This window comes from Marmota flaviventris, chromosome X (genome assembly GCF_047511675.1).
Source record: "Marmota flaviventris isolate mMarFla1 chromosome X, mMarFla1.hap1, whole genome shotgun sequence".
Taxonomy (NCBI): domain Eukaryota; kingdom Metazoa; phylum Chordata; class Mammalia; order Rodentia; family Sciuridae; genus Marmota; species Marmota flaviventris.
This window is the reverse complement of record NC_092518.1, coordinates 102,406,557-102,421,905: the sequence shown is the minus strand read 5'-3', so window position 1 is coordinate 102,421,905 and position 15,349 is coordinate 102,406,557. Positions and strand designations below refer to the sequence as shown.

At 38.2% G+C, this 15,349-nt stretch overlaps 1 protein-coding gene and 1 non-coding gene across 2 annotated transcripts in view; both read left to right on the top strand.

Moving 5' to 3' along the window:
• Kiaa1210 (KIAA1210 ortholog) overlaps positions 1-15,349 on the top strand; it is a 50,648-nt gene that overhangs the window by 6,646 nt on the left and 28,653 nt on the right. The window contains 3 exon segments of the mRNA XM_027931776.2: positions 316-431; positions 2,042-2,112; positions 8,104-8,272. Of these exon segments, the coding sequence (XP_027787577.2) occupies positions 316-431; positions 2,042-2,112; positions 8,104-8,272 (356 nt within the window).
• LOC114092428 (small nucleolar RNA SNORA61) lies at positions 3,245-3,376 on the top strand. The gene has a single exon (XR_003582716.1). It is a non-coding gene; the product is annotated as a small nucleolar RNA SNORA61 (small nucleolar RNA).

Here is a 15,349-nt window from a genome sequence, read left to right as displayed (position 1 = left end):
AGACCCATGGTAAGAGGCTGGGATTTTACTCTGAGCTTAATGACAAGTCACTGACTGGGAGAGGACGAGTTTGAGTAAGGGGTTCATGCAAATGATGTGGTAGCTTAGTATGAAAAGAAGGATTTAAAATACATCATTAATGTAGAAATAACATTTTGGTTATATTGGGCTAAATAAAATATATTATTAAATGTGATCCCACCTGATTATTATTAACATTACTTTTAAAAATGTGGTCACTAGAAAATTTAAAATTACATATATGGCTTGTAATTATGCTAATGTTGACATTGTTGTTTAATGTGACTGGTCTAGGAAATGATTGTAAATGACAGAGAAGGCCAAGGACAGAGCCTTGATGATAAAACATTTCAAAGTCAGGGAGAGACTCAAGATTCAGAAAAGGAGACTGAGAAGGAACAACCAATAAGGTAAGCAGAAAATTGGGGGAGTGTGATGTTCCAAAAGGCAAGTGAAAAAATTATTCAAAAAAGGAGGAGTGCCCAAAAGAAAAGTCAGAAGCTCCCAGAAGGTGAGGCAACTGCTGAATTTAATAAGAGCAGTTTTAGTGATGGATTTTGGAAGCAGTTGGCTTTGGAAGCCTGGTTGGATGGAGAGTTATCAAGAGCATAGAAAGTAAGGACCTAATACAGTGAGTATGGATAACTCTTTTGTTGAGTTTTGCTTTAAAAATAAGCAGACAGCTGTTGTGGTAATAGGAAGAGAGATTGAAATCACAGGGAGGTTGGTGTGTTTTGTTGGGGGAGAGACAGTTCCACATGTCCCAGCTGAGGGGATGATGGTGGTGTTATCCTTAGGGCCTTTAGGATTTGGTTGGGGAAATAAGGCAAGCATGCCAGAAAGAATTTCAGACCATCTAAACTCTAGGGTTAGATTGAATGGTTCTCTTAATGCTCTAGGGGTTTGGATGCTGTCACAGTGCCCTCTTTGTTTTGCCTTTTGTCTTCCAGAGTTTTCTCTTTAATGGTTATTTTCTTTTCTTCTAACACCAAACGTGGTGGGTTAAGAGCAATGTCAGCCTAGTATGACCTGGTGTTTTGGGTTACAGGCTCCTTTTCTTTTTTTTTTTTTTTGGAGTTTTCTGTTATTTTATTTTATTTTTATTTTTTTATTTTTTTTATTGGTTGTTCAAAACATTACAAAGCTCTTGACATATCATATTTCATACATTTGATTCAGGTGGGTTTTGAACTCCCAATTTTACCCCAAATACAGATTGCAGAATCACGTCGGTTACACATCTACATTTTTACATAATGCCCTATTAGTAACTGTTGTATTCTGCTACCTTTCCTATCCTCAGCTATCTCCCCTCCCCTCCCCTCCCATCTTCTCTCTCTACCCCATCTACTGTAATTCATTTCTCTCCTTATTTATTTTCCCATTCCCCTCACAACCTCTTATATGTAATTTTGTATAACAATGAGGATCTCCCTCCATTACCATGCAATTTCCCTTTTCTCTCCCTTTCCCTCCCACCTCATGTATCTGTTTAATGTTAATCTTTTCTTCCTGCTCTTCCTCCCTGCTTTGTTCTTAGTTGCTCTCATTATATCAAAGAAGACATTTGGTATTCGTTTTTTAGGGATTGGCTAGCTTCACTAAGCATAATCTGCTCTAGTGTACAGGCTCCTTTTCTATGGGCTTCCATAAAACTCAGAGATAGTTTATTTTCCCAACATCTAAAAAGTCTTCCTTAGTGACAGGAAGTAGGGATGCTGCCATGTTTATTACAATGGCCAGTAAAATCATAGGGATTTTTAATCTGTCACCCCCAAAAGCCCCATCACCCTAGCCCTAAATAAGATATTTCCTATGTCTATGCATTTGTCAATTCTGGACATTTAATATTAACAGAATCATTGTCTTTTTAAGAGTCCAATTCTCCCTAATGGTGATTCTACTTGAACATTTTTTGAATAGTTTCAGGATCTAACTGAAGCATAAGGAGTAGGGTGAAACAACTGCAGATCCTGGATATCAAACAATTATCTTTCTCTTGCTCTGTATTTTCTTTTAGTGATCCTAGTATGGCTGAGTCACTAACTGATGTTCCTAGCTGTACAGAAATTGTGGAGACCAGCGATGAGGGTAAGTCACTCAATAAAATCGTGATAACTAAAACTAGATTTACTGTGTTCAGCTCCTAGGAAAAAGAACCAAGTTGTAAAGCTCCTAGGAAAAAGAACCAAGTTGTAAGAAAATAAGTTCATATGAAATTTCTAATAACATTAGACTGACTTCATATATACTTTTCAGTTTTCTAACCTTTTCTCTGTCATCTCCAACTCTGATGGTCTGTCGGTGTGTCTGCAATCTTCTTTGGGAAAAAAAATCAGAATAGCCCATGACTTGACAGGTTCAACTGAGGTTTTATGGTAGATAGTAATCCATGTTTAACAAATGGAGGAATTTGGGATTTTAGGAGTAAAGGGGGATAGGAACAAAAGATCCCACCTCACACTTCTGTTAAATAAGATTCAATTTACAAAAAAAATTATCTTTTACAAAACTTACCAGATATATATTCATTGTCTAAATTGTGGTTCCTTCTGTGAGTGACAGGTGTCATAAATGGAGTAGTAGAAAAGGAGATAAAAGTGACAAATAGTGATAAGATTTTGCTATACACACACAATAGAGAAAGACACAAAGTGAGACATTGCTTTTAAAGTCAGAACTGAATTTAACAGTGGATTGGTTATTCTTCAGGTTGTTTTTTCTTTTTGCTGAGTTTTCTTTAGTTGTATATGGTACAGAAGACTTTGTCAAGAAGGACAGAGAGATTGGAACCTCCTTTTTACTTCCTGGAGGTCTGACTTCACTTAATATGTGGGCCAAGGGATGCTGAGGTTGGTCACCGATCCTTAAGTGCAAGACTTGTGTCTTCTTCATCTCTTTGATACTGCTGCTTAGTTTTAAGTCTCAGAGAGAGTGATCAGGCACTCCAAAATATTTAATAAGTGAATGGATAAGTAAATGAATGAAAGGTCTCCTGACCAAGGCAGACCCAACTACCAAGCCAATTGATCTATCGTTGAGCTAGACAAATGCCTACAGAAAAAGGTGAGTACACATTAAGGAAATGCCTTTTCTCTGTTCTCAACATTCTTTCAAGATAAAAGATTTAGGTATATTTTTAGATCTAGTCAGTGCTGGCCAGAGAATAAGTTGGCTACTAGGAGGTTAAAGGGGAGAAAGGTTAGTAAGACATGTTTTCTTTAACCTCTCGTTCCCTTTCTCATCAGCTCTGAACACTGGTCTTGGTGTTTGCAAAAGAAGGACAAATCATACTGAAGTTGACCTCAAAGTTTTTCAGTTTGGTACATAGTATGTGAGCTAATTTCAAGCAGGGTAAAAGATGTTTTCTTTTCAGGTGGCAATGACTGTTCCATTTTTAAAGCTAAATTCAACCTAGATGGGCTGCCTACATGTATGGTGGATAAGCAAATATATAACTAAAAAGCAACAATTTCTTCTTTGGATTTAGCTGTGATTTCTTTGGGTTATTTTCTGGCATGTAACATGCTGTAGGCTTTCACGGGTGATAATACTGAAAGCTATTTGCTGTTTGGGAATACACAGTCCTTGGGCTTGGACAGAGAAGTCAATGGCTTTGTTATAGGAGAAGTCCAGATAACTGTCAGCTCTCAGTTTTCAGTTCACTGACCATGACTGCTATTCTTTTTGGTGGCATAAATTGCCCAGTATATAGGTGGCCTATGTAAACATTGCTGAATACAAATATGGGTTTTGATTCCTACCTGCTGTCTAGGCCTATCTATCCTTTGTACTTTTATTAATTTTTGAAAGGCAGACTTTACAGGGCTCAACTTCTGGTAGTATAAAGGCAACACTTTAAAAAGAAAGCTTGAAATGCTTAATTATGGGTGCTGGGGCTGGGGCTCAGCAGTAGAACGCTTGCCTTGCACATGGTAAAACACTGGGTTCGATCCTCAGCACCACATAAAAATAAATAAACAACAACAACAACAAAAAAAAAGAAATGCATTTGAATATATGTCAACCATGTTGAATTCCATCAGGGTTTCAAAAGCAGCATAGTACTGGGTGTGGTGGCACACTCCTGTAATCCCAGTTGTTCAGGAGGCTGAGGCAGGAGGATTGCAAGTTTGAGGCCAGCCTTAGCAACTTAGTGAGGCTCTGAGCAACTAGAGAGACAATGTCTCAAAATAAAAAATAAAAAGGGTTGGGAATGTGGTTCAATGGTTAAGCACCCCTGGGTTCAATTTCCAGTACCCTGCTCCCCACCAAAAAAAAAAAAAAAAAAATAACATAGCATGTGGATTGTTCCCAGATTTGCATCTCATTTCCAGAGCTGAGAGCAGAGCTCATCTCCATTCTTGGAGACCTATTGAAGTCAGGATTACTGGGGTGTTTTAATCAAAAGCAAACTGAAGAGGCTGGGGATATAGGTTTGTGGTAGAGTGCTTGCCTAGCATGTGTGAGGCCCTGGGTGTGATCCCCAGTACTGGGAGAAAAGAAGTAAAAAAAAAAAATGAAGATTTAGACTCCTGCAACTGACATATTATGCCTGGCCACAGCAACAGGTTGTTCACTAAGGATGTGATCTCACTGCTCTGGATCAACAAGCTGCTAATCCACCATGTTTGGCAGTTACCTTCTCTCTGTGTTGCCCAACTCCATGCTTACAAAAGCTATGTGACTTCCATACTATATGGAATGGAAGCATTCTTTTCTTCTAGGGCCATGATTGAAAAGACACACATTGCTTAAGCTGTTTTGAATCCTTGTGGGAAATAAGTTCTTTTTTTTCTTATCAACAAAGAATGAAAACTTGGGAGAAAATTGGAATATATGTATGTTCAATTTTAGTACATGCTACAGTCACAAGTCATTTTCTTAATTCAGAAACATAAAAATCTTAGTGCATAGTTTTGTCTGTTTGTACAATGATCATGTTTGGTAAATTTGGTTTCACAGCCTGAAGAGGTAATTGGAAATGCTTTATTCAGCTATTCAGTGATTATAGATTGTGGAGCTACTGGCTATTGATTCTCCTTTCTTTGTCTTTGCTGATTTATGAGAAGTAGGTTTGCAACGCCAAATTCTCTAGCTTTGCCCTCCTCTCTTGCATTCTGGGGGTTTGAAGCAAGAGAGACAATAGTCACTGTGTTTCCAAACCTAGTGAATGTTCAGACCATTCTTTATACTATGTTCTGAGTATAATGGTTCGGAGGCCTGGAGGATACCCACTTGTTAAGAATCAATAAATCTTGTTCCTTCTGTTTGGAAAATGGCAGTATCTCCCAAGGTTAAAATGTAGCATGCTGCTTTCTGTTTGTGAGAGACCTTCTGCCCAACTCATCCTCCTTGGGTGGGAATTACTTACCAGTGTGTTGGAGGTGGTTCAGGCTGGCTTGGGAGATGGGGCCCATCTCCTTCCCAAATGTCATGTTGGTAGCTTCAAGTTGGTCATAGTGGAAGTGTATTTGCACCACATCAATAGGCAAATAATAGGTATCAAGGAATTTTCCCAGAGAGTTTGTTGTGAAGTATTTTTTAGCATCAAACTGTGAAATTGTCATTATATTAATGAGCATTTTACAAAAATCCTCACAATTCCATAGGTTTTAGAAACCATTTGGAGGTGAGGAGATTAAGATAGAAGGCCAAAGAGCAAAATAGAGATGATTTTGAACCCGCCTACTGTGTGCTGTATACCTCCTAGAACTTTCACATGAAATCCTCATGGTGGTTTGTGAGGTTAAAGGTCATTTTAAATATACCCAGATGTGGGGACAGTAACTAAGATAGAGGGACCATATCTTATTCCTTTCTCATTGACACCCAGAACAGAGTAAGTGTTTGACCTTAATAAATATTTTTGAATAGATGAATGAATTAGTGGACAGACTAGAGAGTATTCCGATGCAAAACTCATTGTGATAACAGTCAAGTTTTATTTGTCTAGAGAAAAGAGGCATGAATTGTACAGATTGGTGGGAAACTAGATTTAATGGTATCCTTGAAGGTTAGGAAATTGACTTTTTCTTTCCCCTGGTACTGGGGATTGGACCCAGGGGTACTCTACCACTGAGCTACATCCCTAGTCCTTTTTATTTATTTATCTTTTTGAGATAGGATCTTGTTAAATTGCTGAGGCTGGCCACATACTTGAAATCCTCTGGCCTCAGCCTCCTGAGTCACTTGGATTACAAGTATGAGCCACCATGCCCAGCTTAGAAACCTTTCTAATAGGAGTAATTAATATATAAATAGGTCATAGCATTTCAGAGCTAGAGGGAACCCTAGGTAGCATTTCCAAAATTGCATTTTGCCAGATATTCTGCTTATGTGCATTTGGGAGACCATATTGTTGCCCAGTTTCTTCATTAAACATAGAAACATTTTTTAAATTTTATTTTTATTTTTTCTCCACTTTTATTGGTGCATTAATTTGTACACAATGGTGGGATTTGTTGTAATTTATCAGTACATGCACATAACATAACAATATAATTTGGCCAATATCTCTCTCCCAAGCACTTTCCTCCTTCCTCCCATCCTCCCATCCCCTGGTACCTTTTTTCTATTCAACTGACCTCCCTTTTCTACACTTTAGCATTTTGAAGTTTCAGCAAAGTCTTATTGGAAAGCAATGAACTTTGTCTAATTCAACATTTCCCAGATTGCCTGGTTGGCAGATCCCCTTTTCACATAACAAAATTTTAGAGCATGCCTCTGAACACACTTTGGGAGATGCTGAGCCAGTGTAATCCCTCGTTTTCCTGAGTCCCATAGGGATTGAGTAACTTACCCAGGGTAAAGTCACAGAGGCTACTGATATCAGATTCAAGCCTAGGATTCCAGATTTCAGATTCTTGGGTGCTACTTTCCATTATACCATCACACTTTTCAAAATGGCAGCTATATTGACAACTCCCTAGTACAGACCTCTCACCACCACTGCAGCACTGCTATGCTGGTGAGGCCTTCCAGAGACCAGACTGCTGAATATTGAAATGAGACACCTGAGTTGGTAAATCATTGCACTGAGAGAAATAAGAGCTAATTCTTTCCCTCTGAAGAATGTAGGTTGAGTCCCCTCCCCTTCTTCTCTTCTGCTGATATAGATATGTACATGTGTTTATTAGGAAATTAAAGAAAGCCCAAACAGAGAGAGCCTTAGGGACATTTAAAGCTCGCATTTCTCACTGTTACCCTGGTACTTGTTATAGATGGAGCAAACATTCATTTATCTGCAAATGCAAAGGGCAACAATTGTGTAGATAAATCCAAACCAAGTAACAATAGTTGAACAACATGCACAGCAGTACACACGCTCACACATACACATGCATACACACACAGACAAACACACTTTGAAAAGCCCTTTGTTACCTGAGTTTGACATAGCTTTTGCACAGGCAGCTTCTTCACCTGGAAGACCCTTTCTTCTTTCCCATTCCCAGCCCTCTCTCTTGCTCATAAACTCCTTCCTCAAGGAAGTGTTCATTCACTATACCAGCCAATGGCACTCACACTTTAGGTCTGCATTTTTTCAGCACATAGTCTGGGTGGTATCAGCTCCTGCTTAGATTTCTTAGGGTTTGAAAGTGGTTTTTCACATGTGTAAACTTGGCTCTTCCACTGGATTGCAGTCACTCCAGCTACCAGTGTGGTATCTGGGAGGTGCCAAGTGCTTCCATTGGCTCAATCATCACTTCAGGCAAACGAAGTTCTTAGGAAAAGAAAGAGGTGCGTGTGCGTTCACTACTGTGTGTGTTGTTCAACTGTTGCTGATTGGTTTGGATTTATCAGTGTGCATATTAATTAATGGTTGAAATTGAGAAGCAAGTGAATACCTCGTTTGACTTCAACAGAGGCTGCATAAAGCTATGGTTTGGGTTGCTTCTTTTGCCAGCATCTCAAATACTTGGTTACTGAGTTTCCAAGAGAGGTAAAAACCAAATGAGAGGTGCAGTGGGCCCTGGGGGTGAGATCCACAGTGTTTATTTCAGTTTTGAAGGCTCTGTCTCCTTTCCTACCTTTCCTTCCTCTATCACACTTTGCCTCACTTTCATTTCTCATTTTCAGGAAAAAAGAAATCCAAATTTAAAGCCTTTAGGAGCTTTTTTGGCAAGAAAAAGAAAAAAGACCCTGATGACCTACAGGGAGGGAGACTCTTAAAGCCATGTTTGTCCAACAGCAATATTAACACCTCTTCTCTGAAGCAAGTTGACAATGACCAACCTGGTGAACCTAGGTAAGCTCAGGTAGGGGTGGGCAAAGGGACTGGGTTGGGATAAGCGCAAACAGCTATGTCTAGACCCTCCTTTGGCAAATTACCAATGGATATTTGGTCTCAGGGACTCTTGGCCTCCATGGTGCTAGGGGTTGGGCTTGCAGCCATTGCCAAGGCAGCTGTGTCCAGCTCCTCTTTTTTGTGCACATATGTATGTTTGTTGTCTGGGTTAAGCATCCCAGTGGGTTAGAACATGGTCAACGCACACTCCATTCCTCAACAGCACTGGGTTAGAGGGTATAGACAGATCCAGAAACCCTTCCTGTACTAGCTAGAGTAACTCAAGATGTGGGGCCTACAGCTAATGAGGAATTAGGGGCCTATTTTTTACCATAAGTATGGCCTATGTCATTCAGAAGGTTTGGTCTGGTTTGCGTGCCTGGACTGTAAGCTGAAAATCTAGTCAAGGGGAGCCAGATCTCAAAATGAATGATTAAAATCCCAGATATTAAAACCATGGAGTTGGAGGGGGTGGGACTTGAGCATAAAAATCCTTGCATTGCCATAAAAGTATATAAGCAAGCAAGCAAGCCCAATCCCTTGCTCCCTCCACCCCAGTAGACTAACTTGTCACAAAGGGTATATGTGGAAGACTTTAAGCTACCACTGCCATTCCTATTTAGTTTTTTTTTTTTAATCTGCAGTGCCCTAATTTTAACATCTTATTGTGCTTTTTTATCTGGGCATCTAGTGCCCCCAGCTGTCCCTGGATCCATTGAATCTTTTTCTATGAAGCTCTCTTGGGACTGTTCTCCTGGCCTTAAACTGCAGAATTCCTGGACTCCAAACAGAACTTACCAGTGCTGCCATTCATTTTCTCAAGGCTTGCTTGATGGCAGTGGGACAGCTAGCTACCATGTTATGCTGCTCTTAATCCCTCCTTCCAACACTTTTGTGACATAATGGTCTGATAACATATATGGCTCCATAAGAAAGACTTTAAAGAGTGCATTCAGAGTAAGGACTTTGTGGTAGCCTTGCCATGCAAGAGATGGTTTTGGATACAGAGGCTTCTTCCATATCTCATAAGTAATGACATTATAGACCATTGCTTTATAGACCATAACTATAAGTAAGACTAACACTGGCCTTGCTAAATACCAGTGAGGAGGAAGGGGTGTCCAGGTTTACTTTCATTGTCTCTGAAAATTTATTGGACTGTCTCTACCAAAGTTCTACAATCTCCCCTTCTTACTTGCAATTTCTGCTCCAAATGATCCATTTACTCTGATGTATTCTCCATATTAAGAAGTGTGTGTGGGCTGGGGTTGTGGCTCAGTTGTAGAGCACTTGCGTAGCACATGTGAGGCATGAAACTATTGTGAAAAAAGATTCTTTAAGAACAAGAAGTGTGTGTGTATGAGAGTGGGAGAGAGAAAGGGAAAGAGATTGATATCCTTTTGTAAGGAGCATAAATGAACAAAAAGAGGGCTGTCGATGTGGCTCAAGTGGTAACGCGCTCATCTGGCACGCATAGGGCACTGGGTTCGATCCTCAGCACCACATAAAAATAAAATAAGGATGTTGTGTCCACCGAAAATTGAAAAATAAATATTAAAAGAATTATTATTCTCTCTCTCTCAAAAAAAAAAAGAACATAACCTTAGGTTCTGAAGATCACCCCCAACCCCAATATCTTGCCTAATGTGCTAGGGATGAAATCCTGAAGAATTTAGGGAGATTAGCTTCATTTTTCATCTACTGAAACAACCAATTATAACCAAACATATTGGCAGCTTTCTCTTGATCTGTACAATAGAACTAGTATCTATTTCCAAGACTACATTAAGATGTATCTGATAGAATAGACAAATCCCATTCTTCATTTGATATCTTAATGGGTGTTGTAATGTTCTTTATTGCTCTTAATTAAGGTTGAGATTTTGTTTGGAGTTGTAGTTTCTTCCTCTTTCTTCTCCTCCTCCTCCTCCTCCTCTTCCTCCCCCTCCTCTGCTTCCTGCTCCTCCTCTTCCCCCTCCTCCTCTTCCTCCTCCTCCTCCTCCTCCACTTCCTCCTCCTCCACTTCCTCCTCCTTCTCCTCCACTTCCTCCTCCTTCTCCTCCATTTCCTCCTCCTCCTCTTCCACTTCCTCCTCCTCCTCCTCCTCCTCCTCCACTTCCTCCACTTCCTCCTCCTCCTCCTCCACTTCCTCCTCCTCCTCCTCCTCCTCTTCCTCCTCCTCCAGAGAGCAGATCAATGAATACCAGATATGTTGGGGGGAAGGATTTTGGTTTCTTTTTTTAGTATTTTTTTAGTTGTGGATGGACACAATATTTTTAAAAAAAAAAATTTTATGTGGTGCTGAGGATCAAACCCAGTGCCTCATTACGCCAGGCAAGGATTTTACCACTGAGCTATGACCCCAGCCCAGAATTTTGGTTTCTGACAAACTAGGCCACAGCTGATATTAATGTCATCTCTTGATCAGGAAGAGTTTGGCATTATAGGACCAGTTCCACAGCTTCACTCTGGCTGATGCACAGCATGGAAATGAGAGAGTTTTCTAAGCCCACTTGTAGCCTGAGATTTCCTTTGGGTTTTTCTGCACAAAACACAGAAGGCAAGGTAGTCACAGATGTTATACTGGTTCTCAGCCTGATTGGAGCCAGCAGGCCATAGAGCAGCACTGAATGAATGATATGTATGCATAATGAGTCTATGTGGGTATATACATGTGTGAAAACAGTCTTCTGTCAGTGCTAGATCAGTTACATATGCCCATTAAGTGTTAACCCAGATAGTCACCTTACTTTTTTTTCCTGGACTGCTGTTTTAGTAAAGCAGAGTGTGTTTCCTTTATTATCAGGGCTATTTGGATAGCTGAGTTTTGTAGGGATTAAGCACACCTGTGTGCAGGCCCCACAACCAGATAGGCTTACAGGGACAGGGCTAATGCCAGCCCTATAATATCCAAATTGTTTCTCTAGTTACTATTTGTAGACAGATTTTTAAAAGTGCCAACCTACAGTTATTGTTTTGTAATGAAGGTAATAAGCATAAAAGTACTCAAGTTTAAACAAATTTATTTTATCTAATTTTAAATCATTTCCATCCTTCCCTGAAGAAACCTTATACCATTAACCATCAGTCCCCATTTCCCTCTATCCCCATCCCTAAGGAACCACGAATCTATTTTCTTCCTCTGTAAATTCACTAATTCTCAACATTTCATATAAGTGGAATAATACAAAGGTCATCTTTATTTCACTTGGCATCTTTTCAAGGGTCGTCCATGTTGTAGCATGTAGCTTGCTCGCTTTCTTTTCCCTCCCCCTTCCTCCTACTCCTTCTCCGTTCCTCCCATCCTTTCTTACCCCTTCCCTCCCTTCCTTTCTTCCTTTTTTTTGATAGAGAGAGGAGGGAGGGAGGGAGGGGGGGGAGAGAGAGAGAGAGAGAGAGAGAATATTTAATATTTATTTATTTATTTATTTTAGTTTTTGGCGGACACAACATCTTTGTTTGTATGTGGTGCTGAGGATCGAACCCGGGCTGCATGCATGCCAGGCGAGCGCGCTACCGCTTGAGCCACATCCTCAGCCCCCCTGCCTTCTTTTCATGCTTAATGTCATCTTTGCTATGTATATATGCATCTTCCCCACCTAATAGGAATAGCTTCATAATTTTGTATTTTTATTGGAATAGAATTCACATGCTATAAATCCTACCTTTTACGTGTGTAGTAGCCATTATGATTCCCCAAGTTTAGAACATTTTATCACTCCCCAAAGAAACCCTGTACCCACTAGCAATAATTCTTCATGCCCCCCTCCTCTTACCAACTACTAGTCTGCTTTCTGTTTCAATGGATTTGCCTATTGTGGACATTTCTCATAAAGGGTATGATACAATACCTGACCTATTTTGACTGGCTTCTTTCACTCTTTTAATGTTTTCAAGATTCATCCATGTTTTGGCATGCCTCTGAACCTCATTCCTTTTCCTACCAAATAGTATACCATTCCATGAATATATCATATTTTATCTATTTATCAGTTGATGGATATTTGGGTTGTTTCCACCCTTTGGCTATTATGAATAATGTTGCTATGAATATTTATATTCAAGTTTTGGGGTAATATATGTTTTTATTTCTCTTGGGTATATACTATGAGTGGAACTCCTGGGACAAATGATAGTTATATGCTTAACTTTTTGAGAGACCACCAGACTGTTTTCCAAAGTGGCTGTACCATTTTATACTCTCATTAGCAATATATGGGGGTTCAAAATTCTCCATGACCTTGCCAATAATAATTATCTGAAGCTTTGAGTTTATCTATTCTAGACATTTTAAAATAGTATCTCATTATGGTTTTGATTTGAATTTCCTTGCTTATTAATGTGGTTGAGGATCTTTTCATGTGTGTTAGCCAATTTGTGTTTTTTTTGAAAAATGCCTATTTAGATAATTTTCATTTTAATTGGTTATTTATATTTTTATTATTGAATTACTTAAGAATTTAATAATAAATGTCCTTATTGGTAAGAGTTCTTAATAGTAAGAGTTTGTTATATATTCTGGATGCAAATCCCTTATCAGATATATAGTTTGCAATTATATTTCCCATTATGTAGGTTGTCTTTTTATTTTCATTTTTTAATTTGTTCTAAATATTTATACATGACACTAGAATATTCTTTGACACATCATACATAAATGGAGTATAACTTCTCATTCTTATGGTTGTACATGATGTAGAATCATACCAACTGTGTAGTCATATATGCACATAGGGTAATAATATCTGATTCATTCTACTATCCATCCAAAGTAGCTCTTTGCTAGTAACGTTTGAAACACAAATGTTTTTAATTTTTAAAAATGTCTTTATTTTTATTTATTTTGTATGTGGTGCTGAGGATCGAACCCCATGCCTCACATATGCAAGGCATGCATTCTGCCACTGAGTCACAACCCCAACACTGTTTTTAATTTTGATGAAATATAGTTATCTATTTTTTGTTGTTGTTCCTTGAGCTTTGGTGTCATGTCTAAGAATCCATTGTGAAATTCAAGATCATGAAGATTACTGTTAGGGTTTCCTCTAAGAGTTTTATAGTTCTAGCTATTATATTTAGATCATTGGCCCATTTTGAGGTGTGTGTATGTGTGTGTGTGTGTGTGTGTGTGTGTGTGTATTGCTGGGGATTGAACCCAGGGCCTCATGCATACTAGGCAAGTGCTCTACCACTCAGAAACATTCCCAGCCGGAATTAATTCTTATATATAGTATGAGATAAAGTGCAACTTCATTTTCTTTTTTTGCATGTGGATATCAGGTTGCACCAGAACAATTTGTTGAAAAGACTGTTCTTTTCCCATTGAATGGTCTTGGAATCCTTGTTGCAAACCAAATAACTATAGATTATGGGTTTATGTCTGGACTCTCTATTCCATTGATCTATATGTCTATCTTTATGCCAGTGCTATACTACCTTTCACCTGGAGTTCCAAAAGGGATTTCATTGAATTTGTCAATCAATTTGTGGAGTATTGCCATCTTGACAAGATTAAACCTTCCAATCCATGAACATGGGATGTCCTTCCATTTATTTAGGCTTTCTTTAAGTTATTTCAATAATGCTTTATAGTTTTCAGGGTACATTTTGCATGTCTTTTGTTAAATTTATTCCTAAGTGTTTTATTCTTTATGATGCTAATATAAGTGGAAATATTTTCTTAATTTTATTTTCAGATTGTTCATTGCCAATCAATAGAATACAACTTTGTATACTGATTTTATATCCTGCACCCTTGCTGAATTAATTTATTAGTTCTAGTAGTTTTTAGTGAATTCCTTAAGAGTTTTTATTTACAAAATTGCATCATCTGTGAATAGAGATAATTTCACTCTTCCTTTATATTCTGAATGTTTTTTTAAATTTAATTTTCTTATTTAATATCCCTGGCCATAAATTCCAATACACTGTTGATGTAGCAAAGGCAGTTACCCTTGTGTTGTTCTTGATCTTAGGGAAAAAGCATCTACTCTTTCACCACCAAGTATGATGTTTGCTGTGGTTTTGTCATAAATGTCTTCTATCAAGTTGGCATGCACTTATCAGAAAAGGGTGTCAGATTTTACAATGTTTTTTCTGCATCTATTGAAACAATCATGTGATTCTTGTTTTTATTCTATTGATGTAGTGTATCACATGCATTATATTTCACGTCAAACTAACTTTGCATTCCTCACAAATCCTACTTTGTCATGGCATGTAACTATTTTTACATGTTACTGGATTCAATTTGCTGATATTTTATTGAGTGTTTTTAGATATCTATTCATTAGATATTTTGGTCTGTAGTTTTCACTTTTTGTGATGCCTTTGGATAAATTTTAAAGGTAAAATAAATTATTACCACAACCCAAAAGGAGTCTTTTAGACATTTAGATTTCATTTGTTTCTAGATTTTCCTTGATTTCTCCTAACACATAATTGTGGTTGACCTGGCTCCATTCCTAATCAGAATGTATTTCCAATTGGGGGATGCAAACTGGAGAGGGAAGGAATGGATGGTACATAAGATGAGTTTGAAAATAGGACAGATGTATCACAGAACCCTTGTGTGAAAGAGGAAAAAATGATAAATGAAAGCCTCTTACATCTGGGAAGATCTTTGCTATTGAAAAAAAAGTCAAAACAAAAACACTAGAGAGCAATTGGGTGTGAAAGATCTTTAATAACCTTTTCAGTCCCTATAATTGTCACTATTATATTGTGTACTTTAGATGGGCGAATTGTGTGATATGTAATACATACCTCAATAAAAGTATCATATATATGACATGTTTATAATTTTTAAAATTAAAATTATATAAAAGTACATAAAATAGAAAATGACAATTCCCCTCCTGTCCCTAGTACCATTCCTCAGAGGAAATGTCCTCCCAGACTTTTTTCTTTGAACATAAACTATATATGTATGCAATATATGTGTATATATTAAAAACATAAAGAATGATATTCTTTATTTTTTTCACTTAATACCTTAAGAAGAGCTTTCGGTGTCACCATGTATGCATCCTCAACACT